The following is a 17,762-nucleotide window of genomic DNA, read 5'->3' on the forward strand; positions in this document are numbered from 1 at the left end:
ATCAAGAGAGGAATTGAAAGATGAAACCTAGTTAGAATATATAAATATATTTTAAAGTTAATAACCTGTAAAACTTACATGTTTCTACTTTGAGAAAGGCTCAGGTCTAAGAATGAAATTTGCAGTTGATGTGCTGTGTTCGTTTTTCCAGGGAACTGGCAATTGTGCATTCTCAAAATGGGAACCAGATTTTTCCAAGAAAGGAATGACAGTTAAGAACCTTATTGATGCAGAGATTATTAAAGGTAAAATAAGTTAATGACACTATTTTAGACAATTATTGGTGAGTTTTAATTTTTATGTCAGTGTACTTAGGCTGACATATGGGTCATTTTACCCTACCACTCTTTGAAACAAGCCAGAATAGTTTGATGGTTGTTCACATACAGGACAGTTCTTGACATGTTACAGCTGTTAGTCTTCATTTTGGGAGGTGTTACATTTTAGTAATCACCTAACAGAAATAGAGGCAGAAATAAAAGAAAATAGGACCTAGTAGTTATATAGTTCTGCCTTTCTGTGAATATGTTAATTTACTATTTAGATATATGAAATATTGAAATAAAATCCTTAGACATCTTATTTTCTCTTTTGTAGGTGCAAAGAAGTTCCAGCTAATAGACAATCTACTTTTTGTTCTTGATACTGATGTATGTTTCTTGTTTCTCCTTCAATGTTTTTACTTGATATCATGTTTTACAACAAAAATGTTGTCAGATTTACAAAGACAAGGGTTTTAGCTAGGGTGGATTACTATCTTGTGTACTGTGGTTTATTTCAGTATATGTACCAAAAAAAGTTGATCCTGAAATGTAGATTTTTTTTTTTTGAAACAGAGTTTCGCTCTTGTCGCCCAGGCTGCAGCACAATGGTGCGATCTTGGCTCACTGCCACCTCCGCCTCCTGGGTTCAAACAATTCTCCTGCCTCAGCCTCCCGAGTATCTGGGATTACAGGCTCCCACCACCACGCCTGGCTATTTTTTTGTATTTTTAGTAGAGACGGGGTTTCACCATGCTGGCCAGGCTGGTTTCGAATTCCTGACCTCAGGTGATGCACCCACCTCGGCCTCCCAAAGTGCTGGGATTACAGACGTGAGCCATTGCGTCTGGCCTGAGATGTAAATTTGTAATCATTAAGACATGTAGGTTAGGCACGGTGGCTCACGCCTGTAATCCCAGCACTTTGGGAGGCCGAGGTGGGTAGATCACCTGAGGTCCGGAGTTCGAGACCAGCCTGGCCAGCATGGTGAAACCCCGTCTCTACTAAAAATACAAAAAATTAGCCGGGCTTGGTGGTGGGCGCCAGTAATCCCAGCTACTCGGAAGGCTGAGGCAGGAGAATCACTTGAACCCAGGAGGCGGAGGTTGCAGTGAGCCGAGATCACACCATTCTGCTCCAGCCTGGGCGACAAGAGCGAAACTCTGTCTCAAAACAAAAGACATGTAAATGAAATGTCTCTATTGCAGAACGTGCTGAGTTTATGGGATATTTACACTTTAACTCCTGTATGGAACTGGCCCTCTCTTAACGTAGAAGAGTTTCTTCTTACTACAGAAGCAGATTCTCCTTCGTCAGTTACATGGTATGTTATGGCTATGGCTAGTAGTCATTTCCCTTCTATTAGCACCAGGTTTCTTGTCTGGTTTTGTTCAGATCATTTATTATGTTTTACGTTCTAAGCAACATTGTGAAACAGTCTGACAGAGTAAAGACCAATTTGTTGTTTGCAAAATTCACTGGGAACAGGCAATAGGAACCTTCAAGTGATTGTGTTAGAAACTGTGTCAGTCTGAGCATAAACGTGCAGAAATGGAATACAGTGTCTATTACATTTTATTTTTTACGGAAGAGTGTTACTTTAACTTAGTTTATATCTTGTAATTGGCAAAGCGTACTTTTTTAAATTGATAGATAATGTATGTTTTTATTGTGTAAAAGCTTACTTGAATTATTTAAAGCTTCTTTTCTCTTTTAGGCAAGGAATTACAAATCTCAAATTAATAGCTCTGACAGCTACAGCTAATAAGAAGGTATTGGAAAATTTTATTTCATGCTTGTCTATATTATGTGTCAGAAAAAGCATTAGCGAATACAAAAGTAGATGTTAAATAATACAGCATATTAGCTCTTAGTTCACACGAAACCTAACAATCAGAAATAATCCTGCAGAACTCTTTTTTTTCCCCATTTAAAGTAAAAAGCTATAAATCTTGTCTCCATATTTTAAATGGAGCACTTCAGGAACCAAAAATGCCCATAGCAAAGTGTTTATTTTATTTTATTATTATTATTTTTTTGAGATGGGGTCTCGCACTGTCCCCCTGGCTGCAGTGCTATGGCATAATCTCGGCTCACTGCAACCCCTCGCCCCCTGGGTTCAAACAATTCTCCTGCTTCAGCCTCCCAAGTAGCTGGGATTACAGGCGCCTGCCACCACGCCCAGCTAATTTTTGTATTTTTAGTAGAGGCAGGGTTTCGCCATTTTGACCAGGCTTGTCTCAGTCTCCTGACCTCGTGATTTGCCCACCTCAGCCTCCCAAAGTGCTGGGATTACAGGTGTGAGCCACTGCGCCTGGCCCAAGAAAGTGTTTATTAGAGTGACTCTTACATAGTTCTGGCACTGAGGAATTATATTCACCTTAAATACAAACTGTAGAATGGACTTCAGGTATATGTATGGATTTTCATTCAACATATTTGGAATATGGGGTAGAACATTATTTCATATGTGACATTTAAATCATACAGTAACAAGCTGGGTGTGGTGGCTCACACCTGTAATCCCGGCACTTTGGGAGGCCAAGGTGGGTGGATCACTTGAGGTCAGGAGTTTGAGACCAGCCTGGACAACATGGTGAAACCCAGTCTCTACTAAAAATATAAAAAATTAGCCGGGTGTGGTGGCGTGCACCTATAATTCCAGTTACTCAAGAGGCTGGGACGGGAGAATCACTGGAACCCTGGAGGCAGAGGTTGCAGTAAGCCGAGAGCGAGCCATTGTACTCCAGCCTGGGCAACAAGAGCGAAACTCCATCTCAAAAAAAAGTAAAATAAAATAAGTCATACAGTAACAGGCTTACTTATAAATGCTTATTTTTTGCATTTAGCTTTGTACTGTGTGTTTTATTTATTTTTTTATTTATTTAGAGACAGTCTCACTCTTTCACTCAGGCTGGAATGCAGTGGTGCAATCTCGGCTTACCGCAACGTCTTCCTCCCGGGTTCAAGCAATTCTCCTGCCTCAGCCTCCCAAGTAGCTGGGATTACAGACGTGCACCACTACGTTCCAGCTAAATTTTCTGGTATTTTTTGGTAGAGATGGGGTTTCACCATGTTGGCTAGGCTGGTCTCCAACTCCTGACCTCAAGTGATCTGCCTGCCTCAGCCTCCCAAAGTGCTCCCATGTGTTTTTTTTTTTTTTTTTTTGAGATGGAGTCTCACTCTGTCGCCCAGGCTGGAGTACAGTGGTGTAATCTTGGCTTATTACAACCTCCGCCTCCTGGGTTCCAGAGATTCTCCTGCCTCAGCCTCCCCGGTAGCTGTGATTACAGAGGCACGCTGCCACACCCGGCTAATGTTTTGTATTTTAGTAGAGATGGGGTTTCACCGTGTTGCCCAGGCTGGTCTCAAACTCCAGAGCTCCGGCAATCCGCCTGCCTCGGCCTCCCAAAGTGCTGGGATTGTAGGCATGAGCCACCACGCCCAGCCGCTCCCATGTGTTTTAATCTGCTCTTAGTTGTGAAGTGCTGTTTTGTGCTTGCAGGTTTAAATTGATCTGCTAAATTAATTGCTCTGCTGTTTTTCTTAGATGAAAAACCTCATGGTTTATTCATTACCTACAATGGAAATACTATATTCTTTGGAAGTATCTAGTGTTTCTTCTCTGGTCCAAACAGGAATTAGCACAGTAAGTTTATTTGCATTTTAAACTATTCTTTTAACTACTTTTTTCTTTATCCAGTATCTAATCAGGGATCATTAAAGGCCTTAATAATTAAGCTAAGCATTAGTGGAACCTAGTGGAAACCTGGATAAATTTCAAGTTTATAACTATATTTATTAATAGAGATCCTCGAATATACTTACTTGATAGTCTAAGGTTAGTCATCATATTAAAAAAGAGAGAAAAAAAAATCAGTCATCTGCTTATTCTTCTTTCTTGTGTCGCTATAGGAGGTATAGATGATAACGGGAGATGGAGACTTGCTGTTACATATTTATGTAACTAATTTTCATATTTATATAACTAATTTACATATTTTAAAAAATATTTTACCACGTTTGTTTAATTTCTTTTTACATACACACTATAGTTTTCCAAACTTTGGAAGTTACTTGTAGACATCATGACCTGTCATGCCTAAATCTTCAGCAGGTATCTTCTAAAAATAAGGGACTTCTTCTACAATGCAATTATCACACTCAGAAAATGTAACATAAATACATTACTATTTATTATAAACTCTTCTAGGTTCAAATTTTACCAGTTGGGCCAATTACTTTAAAGCTATTTTGTTTTTCCTTATTCATGATCTAATCAAGGATCACTCATCAAATTTAGTTCTCTATGTGTTTCTGTTGTTGTTGAGACAGGGTCTTGCTCTGTTGCCCAAGTTGTAGTACAGTTGCTCGATCATAGCTCACTACAGCTGCCAACTCCTGTGCTCAAGTGATCCTCCTGCCTCAGCCTCCTGAGTAGCTGGGACTACAGGTGTGCACCACCACCTGGCTAATTTGTATATTTTTTGTAGAGAGGGGGTCTCACTATGTTTCCTGGGTTAGACTCAAGCTCCTGAGCTCAAGTGAGCTTCTTGACTCAGCTCCCCAAAGTGCTGGGATTACACATGTGAGCCGTTGCATCCGGTCCATTTTTTGCCTTTTAAGACATTGACATTTTTGAAGAGTCCCAACCCTGTGGTTTTGCAGAATGTTTCTCTATTTGGATTTGATTGTTTCATCATGATTAGATTCATGTTAAGCTTTGTTGGCACGAATACTGCGCAGGTAACACTATTTTCTAACCACATCACATTAAGGGGCTCAGGGTATCCATTTGTCCTGTTATGGGTGATTTTAAATGTGATCATTTGGTTAAGGCAGTTCTGTCAGATTTCTCCATTTGTAAAGTGTTTTTCCCTTAATAGTAAGTAACCTGTGTGATATTATTTTGAGTCTATGGGATTTATCTTTCCTAGCCATTTTTTTCCCAGTGTTTGTTTTTTTTTCCTTAAATTTTTGTAGCTACATAGTAGGTATATATATTTATGGGATACCCAGTTGTTTTAAAATCCCTTAATGGATAATTCGTGCCTGAATTATCAGTAGTTACTCTAGTAATTATAAAATGCATTGTTCTTATATTGGAATTTTAATCATGTTTTTATTGTTATTGTAGGATACCATATACCTTTTAGAAGGAGTTTGCAAAAATGATCCAAAGTAGGTCATGTTTTAGCATGTTAAGTCATAGTTACATTAAATTTTATATATTAATGTTAAAAGACAAGTGCATTTATAGTGAAATTTTTTTCCAGATTGTCTGAAGACTCAGTCTCTGTGTTAGTACTCAGATGTCTTACAGAAGCTTTACCAGAAAACAGGTAACTTCTCATTTTTTTTAAGCTTTACCCTTTAGTGAATAACTTAAATTACCTGACTAATAAGCATTTAACAAAATTTCTTTTCCATCTTATCAGATTGAGTCGGTTACTTCACAAACACAGATTTGCTGAAGCTGAGAGTTTTGCCATTCAGTTTGGACTGGATGTTGAGGTAATCATTCATGTATTCATTTGTTCACCAAACAAGCATTTTGTCATGTGCTGGAGGCTGAGGGGACAGACATGTAATACATAATTGGAATTTAGTGTGATTAAGGCTGTAATAAAGATATGACTGAAGTTGATTAGAAATTCAGAGGAAAGAGTGACCCATAGTGGGGCAGAAAGATGTTACTGAGGAGATCGTTTTCAGGCCAGGTCTTTTTTTTTTTTTTTGAAATAGAGTCTTGCTCTACTGCCTAGACTGGAGTGCAGTGGTGCAGTCTCAGCTCACTGCAACCTCTGCCTCCTGGGTTCAAGCGATTCTCCTGCCTCAGCCTCCCGAGTAGCTGGGATTACAGGCATGCACCACCATGCCCGGTTAATTTTTGTATTTTTAGTAAAGATGGGGTTTCACCATGTTGGCCAGGCTGGCCTTGAACTTCTAACCTCGTGATCTGCCTGCCTTGGTCTCCCAGAGTGCTGGGATTACAGGCGTGAGCCACTGGGCCTGGCCTCAGGTCAGGTCTTAAAGGTGTTCCAGACAGACCAGGGAGGGGAAGGGATTCTGGGTACAAGGTCAGCGTGGATAGAATGAGGGGGACTTGTGATGCTTCAGGAACTCCTACTGATTAGGTGGGACTAGAATGTAGGTTATATGGGCAGCAGAGAAGAAGAAGATGATGATGCAGAAGTAGGAACCTCTGTCACCCAGGCTGGAGTACAGTGGGGCGATCATAGCTTACCGCAGCCTTGACCTTCCGGGCTCAAGTGATTCTCCTGCCTCAGCCTCCCAAGCAGCTGGGACTATAGGTACATACCACCATGACCAACTAATTTTTAAATTTTTTGTCGAGACAAGGTTCATTGCCCTGAACCAGGGCAACGAAGTACAGATATAGGTGAGAGAGAAGGCTGATAAGAGAAGAATATAGGCGGGGTGTGGCGGCTCACTCCTTTAATTCCAGCACTTTGGGAGGCTGAGGCGGGCAGATAACCTGGGATCAGGCGTTTAAGACCAGCCTGGGCAATATGGCGAAACCTAAAAATACTACACTGGCAATACAAAAATTAGCCAGGTGTAATGGCACATGCCTGTAGTCCCAGCTACTCGGGAGGCTGAGGCAGGAGAATCGCTTGAAACGGGGAGGTGGAGGTTACAGTGAGCCGAGATCACACCACTGCACTCTATCCTGGGCAACACAGCAAGACTCTGTCTCAGAAAAAAAAAAAAAGAGAGAGGGAATATGGTGGGTAGAATCAGCAGGACTTAGTAATCACATGGAAGGAAGGGCAGGGGACTTGAGGTTGACTTGCTGGACTCTGGCTCAGCATACACATTGAGTGACGATGGCATGACCTGAAATGAGGAGTATGTGTGGAAGAGCAGGTTAGGGGTAAAAGATGAAAAGTTCTGCTTTATGAAAATTGGGTGTGAGCTGAGCACAGTGGTGCATGCTTGTAGTTCTAGCTACTCAGGAGGCTGAGGCAGGAGGATTGCTTGAGCCCAGGTGTTTCAGGCTATAATGCAGTAAGATTGGCCTGTTAATAGCCACTGCACCCCAGCCTAGGCATCATAGTGAGCCTCCTATCTCTAAATTAAAAAAAAAAAAAAAAAAAAGCAGATGTGAAGGTTCTGGTGAAATAAGGATGTCTGGTGGGAAGTTGAGGAGTGACCTACGCTACCTCTAAAGGTAAGAGACACCAGTGTAATGCAGAGAGTGAAAATACATCTGAGGATGTGATGTGGGGCAATAGCATATGAGGGATAGAGGAGGAAGGGCTGTACACATATTTGGGAAGAAATAAGGGAGGAAAACTATAAGAATGTATGATTATGGAAGCCAAGGAAGCAGTAAGTTTTAAACGTACTGGGGAGTGATCAGCAGTTTCAAATACTACAGAGAAGATCAAGTGTAAAAGCTGAAAAATGTCTGGAGAACATAGCAATTAGGTCATTGATAATCCTTGAAAAGTCAGTTTTGGGGGAAGTAATAAAAGAGAAAGCCTTATTGTAGGTGGTTAAAGAATTAATATTTACTAAGTGGGTGCTTGGTACTCATGTGCTTGTTTTAAAAATATAATGGTTTAAAACATACAGAATACTTCCTTAAAAATATATATTATATATATATATTTGTGTTTTTTGTAGAGACAGGGTTTTACCATGTTGGCCAGGCTGGTCTTGAATTCGTGACTGCAAGTGATCTACCTGCCTTAGCCTCCCAAGGTGCTGGGATTATAGGCATGAGCCACTGCGCCTGGCCAAAAAATTTATATTTATTTATATGTATATTTTGTAGAGACAGTCTTGCTATGTTGCCCAGGCTGGTCTTGAACTCCTGACCTCAAGTGATCCTCCCTCCTCGGCCTCCCAAAGTGCCGGGATTACAGGCGCGAGACACCATATCTAGCAAGAATAATTCTGTGTGTTGTTTAGAAATGCATACAAGTTAAGAGACAAAGTAATTAATGGAATAAGTACTAAATACAAGAATAACATACTTCTGCTTGGGGGAAGGAGGATGATGTATTTGGAAAGACGACAGTGGGATCTGAAACTATTGGTAACATCTGCTTTATTTTTAAGCTAAAGGTGATGAGTACATTATTATTATAGTATTTATAATTTACATTATTACCTTTTTGAACATCTGAAAGATTTTAGAAGTAATGTTTAAAAAGAGAGAACGGAGCAAAAAAACCAAACCCAAACAGAAAATCCATGAAAGAAATGAGGGGAATATTCATGAATGAAACTACTCTTTGTTATCATTTATAGTTTTCAGAACCAGAGAGTCCCTGTCAAAATTCGTATTGTGTCCATTGGAAACAGAACCTGAAATTTGAGTATTTCTGACTCTAACCTTTAAAGAACTTTTAGTAGGCTTAGAAAATTGGTTGTCTTTAAAAACCAGCTTCATGAGCTCGGTGGGCGTGGTGGTGTGCGCCTGTAGTCCCAGCTACTTGAGATGCTGAGGCAAGAGAATTGCTTGAGCCCGGGAGTTCCAGGCTGCAGTGAGCTGTGATTACACCACTGCGTTTTAGCCTGAGTGACAGAGCGAGACCTTGTCTCTAAACAGACAAATGAAATCGGCTGTGTCATTTTTGGACTGCATAATTTCAGATACATTACTTAACCTTTCTTGGGTCTCAGTTTTCTTGTTTGTAAAATGGGAATATTAGTACTTACCCTATAGTGTCATGATGACATGTAAATGCTTACTTCTTAGGTTATGATAATTTAAAAAGACAATTCATATAAATCTCTTTCTTCAGTTGATAAATAATCGTATATACTTGGCCGGGTACAGTGGCTCACCTTTGTAATCCCACACTTTGGGAGGTCAAGGTGGGTGGATTACTTGAGGCCAGGAGTTTAAGACCATCCTGGCCCACATGGCAAAACCCTGTCTCTACTAAAAATACAAATATTAGCTGAGCATGGTGGTGGATGCCTGTTGTCCCAGTTGCTCTGGAGGCTGAGGCAGGTGAATCGCTTGAATCAGAAGGTAGAGGTTGCAGTGAGCCAAGAATGCACTAGTGCACTCCAGCCTGGGTGACACAGCAAGACTGTCTCAAAAAGAAAAATAAGGGCTGGGCGCGGTGGCTCATGCCTATAATCCCAACACTTTGGGAGGCCCAGGCAGGCAGATCACGAGGTCGGGAGATCGAGACCATCCTGGCTAAAACGATGAAACTCCGTCTCTACTAAAAATACAAAAAATTAGCTGGGCCTGGTGGCAGGCACCTGTAGTTGCAGCTACTCAGGAGGCTGAGGCAGGAGAATCGCTTGAACCGGGGAGGCAGAGGTTGCAGTGAGCCAAGATCCTGCCGCTGCACTCCAGCCTGGGCAACAGAGCGAGACTCCATCTCAAAAAAATAAATAAATAAAAAGAAAAAGAAAAACAAGAATAATTGTATATACTTTCGATGTGCAATATGGTGATTTTATACATTTACATTGTGCAGTGACTAAATCAAGCTAATTAACATAACTATCACCTCACTTATCTTTTTTTCTGGTGAGAACATTTAAAACCTACTCTTTTAGCAAAATTTTTTTATTTTTTTTGAGACAGAGTCTTGCTCTGTCTTCCAAACTGGAGTGCAGTGGTGCGATTTTGGCTCACTACAACCTCCACCTCCCAGGTTCGTGTGATTCTTGTGCCTCGGCCTCCTGAGTAGCTGGGATTACAGACACGCACCACCATGCCTGGCTAATATTTTGTATTTTTAGTAGAGACGGGGTTTCGCCATGTTGCTCAAGCTGGTCTTGAACTCCTGAGCTCAGGAAATCCACCTGCCTCGGCCTCCCAAAATGCAAGCATTACAGGTGTGAGCCACCACACCTGGCTCTTTCAGCAATTTTAAAATATACATTATTACTAACTACAGTCGTCACAGACCTGTGAAACTCATTCTTCCTTCTAACTGAAGCTTTGCAGCCTTGGAACAACATCTCTGTATCCCCTAGCCCCTTCCCCTGGGCTCTAGTTATCAACATTCTACTCTCTACCTTTTTTTTTTTTTTTGAGATGGAGTCTTACTCTGTTGTGCAGTAGCACGATCTCTGCTCACTGCAACCTCCGCCTTTCAGGTTCAAGTAATTCTACCTCAGCCTCCCAAGTAGCTGGGATTACAGGCACCCACTACCATGCCCGGCTAAGTTTTGTATTTTTAGTAGAGACGGGGTTTCACCATATTGGCCAGGCTGGTCTCAAACTCCTAACCTCAAATAATCCTCTTGCCTCAACCTCCCAAAGTGCTGGGATTGCAGGCGTGAGCCGCCATGCCCAGCCTATACTCTCTACTTTTATGAGTTTTACTATTTTAAGATTTCACATGTGAGATCATATAGTATTTTTTTTATTGTGTCTGACTTATCTCACTTAGTGTAATGTCCTTCAGGTTTATCTATGTTGTTGTTGCAAATGACAGATTTTCCCTCTTTTTTTTTTTTAAATAAGATCTTACCATGTTGCCCAGGCTGGACTCGAACTCCCGGGCTCAAGTGGTTGTCCTGCCTCGGCCTCCTGAGCAGGCTGGCACTACACCCAGCTTCTAGACTGAACAATATTTTATTGTGCAAATATACCACATTTTATTTATTCACTTATCTGTTGATGGATATTTAGATTCCATATCTTAGCTCATATAAAGCTCTTAGTAAGTGTACTGCTTGACACGTTTTGTAAGGACTCAGCAGAAATGGTTCCTATACTTGCTAATAATCTGGTTCACCTCTCAGATATCCGAATGTTACTTTCTTTAAATCTTATTCCTGGAGCACATGAGGATTCCCCTTTTTCATAGTAGTTTATTTCACTCAGCTTTCTCTGAGAATAAGCCATCCGCAGGTATTATTGTAGTTCACATTGCTTGATGTGGCATATTTATATTACAGCTTGTTTACAAGGTCAAGTCAAATCATATATTGGAGAAACTGGCATTGAGTTCTGTGGATGCCAGTGAACAGACTGAATGGCAACAACTTGTAGATGATGCTAAGGAAAATCTACATAAAATCCAGGTATGTTTTTCTTGTCACATACTAGAGTATTTAGACTGATGTGTTGATCAACGTTAGGTTGCCTTACTGTGTCTGGCATTTGTGAAACAGGATGATGAATTTGTGGTGAATTACTGCCTGAAGGCTCAGTGGATAACCTATGAAACGACTCAAGAGATGCTGAATTATGCCAAAACCAGGGTAGGTTCATTTTTTTGTATTTTGGTTTTTGTGGGTGGGGGAGAATTTGTTTTAATCTCTCATAATCCTGCCTCAAATATATTTTTTTCTCCTATCCTCTGTGTGTATTATTAATAAAAAAGTTTTTATAACAGCTTAATGGAGAAAATTCACATCCTATACAATTCACCCATTTAAAGTATACAGTTCAGTGGTTTTTAATATATTCCTTGAGTTGTGCAAGCATCATTAATGTCAATTTTAGAACTTTAAAATCTCCCCTAAAAGAATCTTCAGGGTCGGATGTGGTGGCTCACACCTTAATCCCAGCAATTTGTGAGGCTGAGGTGGGTGGATCACCTGAGGTCAGGAGCTCACAACCAGCCTGGCCAACATGGTGAAACTCCATCTCTACTAAAAATTTAAAAATTAGTTGGGTGTGGTGGCACATGCCTGTAGTTCCAGCTACTAGGGAGGCTGAGGCACGAGAATTGCTGGAATCCGGGAGGTGGAGGCTGCGGTGAGCTGAATTTGCGCCACTGCTCTCCAGCCTGGGTGACAGAGCGAGACTTTGTCTCAAAAAATAAAATTAAGGCTGTGTGCGGTGGCTCAATCGTGTAATCCCAGCACTTTGGGAGGCCAAGTTGGGTGGATCACCTGAGGTCAGGAGTTCAAGACCAGCCTGGCCAACATGGTGAGACCTCATGTTGTCTTTACTAAAAATACAAAAATTAGCTGGGTGTGGTGGTGCATGCCTGTAGTCTCAGCCGCTTGGGCTTGGGATGCCGAGGCAGGAGAATTGCTTGAACCTGGGGGGCAGAGGTTGCAGTGAGCTGAGATCAGCCACTGCACTTCAGCCTGGCGACAGAGACTCCGTCTCAACAGAAAAAGAAAAAAAATTAAAAGATAAAATTTGTAAATGTCTGGGTGAGGTGGCTTATGCCTGTAATCCCAGTACTTAGGGAGGCAGAGGTGAGTGGGTCACTTGAGGTCAGGAGTTCAAGACCAGCCTGGCCAACATGGGGAAACCTCATCTCTACTGAAAATATAAAAATGAGTTGGGTCTGGTGGTACAGTCCTGTAGTTCCAGCTGCTTGGCAGGCTGAGGCAGGAGAATCGCTTGAACCTGGGAGGCAGAGGTTGCGGTGAGCCAAAACTGTGCCACTGTAGCCTGGGCGACAGAGTGAGACTCTATCAAAAAACAAAACAAAATCAAACCTCTATGCCATTAATAGTCATTCCCCATTTCCCCCAGTCCCCCAGCTTCAGGAAACCACTAATTTACCTCCTGTCTCTCTAGATTTGCCTATTCTGAACGGTTCAAATAAATGGAGTCATATATGTCTCCTTCATGTCTGGCTTCTTTCACTTAGCATAATATTTTCAGGGTTTGGGCTGGACGCGTTGTTTCATGCCTGTAATTCCAGCACTTTGGGAGGCCGAGGTGGACAGATCACGAGGTCAGGAGATCGAGACCATCGTGACCAACATGGTGAAACCCAGTCTCTACTAAAATACAAAAAATACAAAAAATTATCTGGGCGTGGTGGCGCATGCCTGTAGTCCCAGGAGACCGAGGGAAGGGAATCGCTTCAACCCAGGAGGCAGAGGTTGCTTTGAGCCGAGATCGTGCTTCTAGCCTGGTGACAGAGCAAGGCTCTGTCCCCCCAAAAAATAAAAATAAAAATAAATATTTTCAGGGTTCATCCATGCTGTACCACGTCAGTGCTATATTTCTTTTTATTGCCAAATAATATTCTATTTTATGGATATACCACATTTTGTTTCTCTGTTTACCAGTTGATGGACATTTGGGTTGTTTATACTTTTTTCCCCCAATTTTGTTTTTATTTTGTTAAAAAAATACATAACATGAAATTTACCATCTTAACCTTTTTTTAAAAAAATGTATTTTGTTTTATTTTTGAGAGGGAGTCTAGCACTGTCGCCCAGGCTGGAGTGCAGTGGTACGATCTCGGCTCACTGCAACCTCCACCTCCTGGGTTCAAGTGATTCTGCTGCCTCAGCCTTCCAAGTAGCTGAGATTACAGGTGTCCGCCACCACACCTGGCTAATTTTTGTATTTTAGTAGAGACGGAGTTTCACCATGTTGGTCAGTCTGGTCTTGAGCTCCTGACCTCAAATGATCTGCCTGTTTTGGCCTCCCAAAGTGCCGCAATTATAGGCATGAGCCACTGCACCCGGCCTATCTTGAGCATTTTTAAATTTAGTGGTATTAAATACATTCATAATCACATGCAGCCATCATCCATCTCCCCAACTCATTTCAATGTTATGAAACTGAAACTCTGCCCATTAAACACTGACTTCCCATTTCTCTGTCTCCCCAGCCCCTGGCAAACCATCTGCTGTCTATGTATATAATTTTGACTGCTAAGTACCTTATATTAAATGGAATCATACAGTACTTGTCTTTTGTGACTGGCTTATTTCACTTACCGTAATCTCTTCCAGGTTCATTCATGTTGTTGCAAATGATAGACTTTATTTCTTGTTTGTTTATCCATGGTCCCTGACTCTGACCCTAACCCTGACTTCTTTAGTTATTTCCACATTTTTGCTGCTGTGAATAATGCTGCTATGAATATGGCTGTACAGATGTCTATTTGAGTCCCTCTTTCAGTTCTTTTGAGCATATACCCAGAAGTGTAAATGTTGGGTCATATGCTAATTCTCTTTTTTTGAGACAGAGTCTCACTCTGTCTCCCAGGCTAGAGTGCAATGGCGTGATCTTGGCTCAGTGCAACCTCTGCCTGCCCCCCGAGCTCAAGTGATTATCTCACTTCAGCCTCCCAGGTAGCTGAGATTACAGACATGTGCCTCCACACCCAGCTAATTTTTGTATTTTTAGTAGAGATGGGGTTTTACCATGTTGGCCAGGCTAGTCTTGAACTCCTGACCTCAAGTGATCCGCCTGCCTCAGCCTCCCAAAATGCTGGGATTACAGGCGTGAGTCACCACACTGGGCCCTAATTCTCTTTAATTTTTTAAGGAACTACTGTATTTTCCATGGTGACTGTGCCGTTTCACATTTCCAGCAACAGTGCATAAGTGTTCCAATTTCTCCACATCTTTGCTAACACTTTGTTTTTGAGACAAGGTCTTGCTTTCACCCAGGCTGGAGTGCAATTGTAATGCATTGCAGACTCAAACTCCTTGGTTCAAGCAATCCTCCTGCCTCAGACTCTCAAAGTGTTGGGATTGGGGCCAGCGCAGTGGCTGTAATCCCTGTACTAATGTATGTAAGGTGGGAGGGTATGCTTTGATACTGTTTGTATATATTAGTCTATGCCAAAGAAATAATTTTTTAAAAAATGGATTCTTGGCTGGGTGCAGTGGCTCATGCCTATAATCCCAGCACTTTGGGAGGCCCACGCGAGCGGATCACTTGAGGTCAGGAGTTCAAGAGCAGCCTGGCCAGTATGATGAAACCCCATCTCTACTAAAAATACAAAAGAAAAATTAGCCGGACCTGGTAGTGCATGGTTGTAATCCCAGCTACTTGGAAGGCTAAGGCAGGAGAATTGCTTGAACCCAGGAGGTGGAGGTTGCAGTGAGCAGAGATTGTGCCACTGCACTCCAACCTGGGTGACAGAGCAAGACCCTGTCTCAAAAAAAAAAATTAATAATAATAATAAGAAGGGATTCTTTTTCTGTTATAGACCTTTTTTAACATGCAATTTTTGCAGTTGCAAATAATGCCATTTTTGCAATGACCTACGAGTATTGTTGCTATTTATTTATTTATTTATTTATTTATTTATTTATTTATTTTTATTATTATTTTTTTGAAACAGAGTCTCATTCTGTACCCCAAACTGGAGTGCAGTGGTACGATCTCGACTCACAGCAACCTCAGCCTCCTGGGCTCAAGGGATTCTTGTGCCTCAGCCTCCTTAGTAGCTGGGACTACAGGTGTGCTCAACGATGCCTCGCTAATTTTTTGTATTTTAGTAGAAACGGGGTTTCACCATGTTGCCCAGGGTCGTCCCAAACTCCTGAGCTCAAGCAGTCTGCCCACCTCAGCGTTCCAAAGTGCTGGGATTACAGGTGTGAGCCACTGCCTCCGGCCAAATGCATTATTTTTAAAAACATGTCAGTTCTTTATAGTTTACTATTCATTTCACACTTAAATGCAATTTATTTTTTTAAATATTTTGTTATTTCACAGAAAATCCATCCTTTAGGAACTAGCCAAATAGTAGATATTCTTCTAACGGTATTTCTTATTATTCTTACTTAGCTTTTGAAGAAAGAGGATAAAACTGCTCTCATTTATTCCCATGGCTTGCAAGAGGTAATTACATTAGATTTCTAGGTTAATATGTGGGTGAATATACCTTTATGTTTTCCATTCAAAATAAACCCATATTTTATCAAGAGCAAGTTATTTCAATACCTTAGTGTTCTTAACTGCAAAATGGTAATATTAATAGGTACTTACTTTATAAAGTCATTTTGAGATCAAAATTCCTGTAAACTATTGTGCATAGTACCTGGTACCTGCTAAATATTCAAATGAAGATAAGCTGTGATGATGATTATGATGGTGCCAAAATACATGTGTGTGTGCATGTGAGCATATAAATATTTAAATTCTTAGTTCAAAGTAAGTATTGTAATCTACCTGCATTTTACCATAAGAACTTAGAAATCAGTGAGAAAATGGATTTTTAAAGTGTTCCTACAATTATTGTATATGTGCCTTTATAATTGGATGTAATTGGAAATGTTTTTCTTATCCCATGTTTTGTATGTGTGTGTGTGTGTGTTTGTGTGTGAAATAAAGGCAGTCCTATGGGAATTGACTTGTGATACGAGATAAATGTGAATGTGTATAGACATGTAATGATTAATTGTTAATGTTTTTTAATTTCAATATTGTTGCATATAAATTCAGATTATTAAATTATTTCTTCTTCAGGTTCTAAGAGCTCATGCAAAATTGACTACTTTTTATGGAGCATTTGGACCAGAAAAATTCAGGTGTGTACATTTTCTGTTAAAATTTTTTTGGCCAGGCATGGTGTCTCATGCCTGTAATCCCAGCACTTTGGGAGGCCGAGGCAGGTGGATCACCCAAGGTCAGGAGTTCGAGACCAGCCTGACCAACACGGCAAAACCTCATCTCTACTAAAAATACAAAAGTTAGCCGGGCATGGTGGTGTTCATCTGTAATCTCAGCTACTAGAGAGGCTGAGACAGGAGAGTCGCTTGAACCCGGAAGGTGGAGGTTGCAGTGAGCCAAGATCGTGCCACTGCACTCCAGCCTGGGGGACAGAGCAAGACTCGGTCTCAAAAAAAAAAAAACTTTTTTTTTTTTTTTAAAGAATAAGTTACATAGAAATTTGGAATGTCATAACAGGTATAGCATTCCTCTTGCTGAATTTGTGTTTCTATGGGGGCTGTTGAGTGATAGAAAATGTTATCTTTTTAGCAACAAAAACTGGCTGAACATCCTTGTTGTCATTTCTTCTTTTTTGAGACAGGGTCTCACTCTGTCACCCAGGTTCAAGTGTGGTGGTGTGATCATAGCTCACTGCAGCCTCAACTTCTTAGGCTCAGTAAAAATCGAACTATCCTGGATAAATTTGGTTCCTTGTCTGCAAAGAAGTAAACTCTCTTAAAACCATTTCTAAGTTTCAATGTTCTAAGGTTATATAGATTTATATTGGTTCTGTAGCTGACATTACTATTTAGCAGTAATAATTATGTCCTGTATGACACAAAACATTGTTTATATTGCAAGGCATTATGGAAACCTTTCATGTACAACAGGTACTCCAAGATACCCGCTAACCCGCAGCTCCCAGGTCATTCTCTGTGGGCTCAAGCAGCCACTCCAAGGCAGCCACAATTTTTTTTTTTTCCTAATAGTAAATTCACCCATGAATTGTGTTCATTAGGCCACCTTAGCAGTGAGAATGGCAGATCTTCATATATGTAAGTCTGTCTTTTCTATCCTATTGATTAATAGCCATAAAAATTGGATTTACTTGTGTTTTACTTACTGAAAATGTCACCTCTTTAGAATGATCTGTCTCTTCTTGTGAGGCCAGTCCTGCCCATATGATGACTCTTTCCGCAGTTTTCTCAGCTTCAGCAGGAGGCAAAGACTTCAACAGGAGATAGGCTTCACCCTATAAACAGGGTTTGAAAGGAAGAAAAAACAGCTGGTATTTGCAAAGGACAGTGTGGCCTTACCTCTTTCTTTTCTATTTAAAGGCGAAAATACATCATTTGGAAAAACATTATGGTTCAATGTTTTTTTTTTTTTTTTTTTTTTTT

General features: G+C 40.8%; 1 protein-coding gene across 2 annotated transcripts in view; it reads left to right on the plus strand.

Annotated features, from left to right (window-relative positions):
* The window catches only part of KNTC1 (kinetochore associated 1), a 97,963-nt gene that overhangs the window by 18,778 nt on the left and 61,423 nt on the right, over nt 1-17,762 (plus strand). For both annotated transcript variants that reach the window (XM_011964509.1, XM_011964510.1), the window contains 12 exons: nt 152-245; nt 598-650; nt 1,469-1,584; nt 1,978-2,032; nt 3,811-3,909; nt 5,398-5,441; nt 5,537-5,602; nt 5,699-5,774; nt 11,169-11,294; nt 11,385-11,474; nt 15,718-15,771; nt 16,399-16,460. In XM_011964509.1, coding sequence (XP_011819899.1) covers nt 152-245; nt 598-650; nt 1,469-1,584; nt 1,978-2,032; nt 3,811-3,909; nt 5,398-5,441; nt 5,537-5,602; nt 5,699-5,774; nt 11,169-11,294; nt 11,385-11,474; nt 15,718-15,771; nt 16,399-16,460 — 935 coding nt within the window. The remainder of the gene's footprint in view (nt 1-151; nt 246-597; nt 651-1,468; nt 1,585-1,977; nt 2,033-3,810; nt 3,910-5,397; nt 5,442-5,536; nt 5,603-5,698; nt 5,775-11,168; nt 11,295-11,384; nt 11,475-15,717; nt 15,772-16,398; nt 16,461-17,762) is intronic.

This window comes from Mandrillus leucophaeus, unplaced genomic scaffold (assembly GCF_000951045.1).
Source record: "Mandrillus leucophaeus isolate KB7577 unplaced genomic scaffold, Mleu.le_1.0 Scaffold7, whole genome shotgun sequence".
Classification (NCBI taxonomy): Eukaryota; Metazoa; Chordata; class Mammalia; order Primates; family Cercopithecidae; genus Mandrillus; species Mandrillus leucophaeus.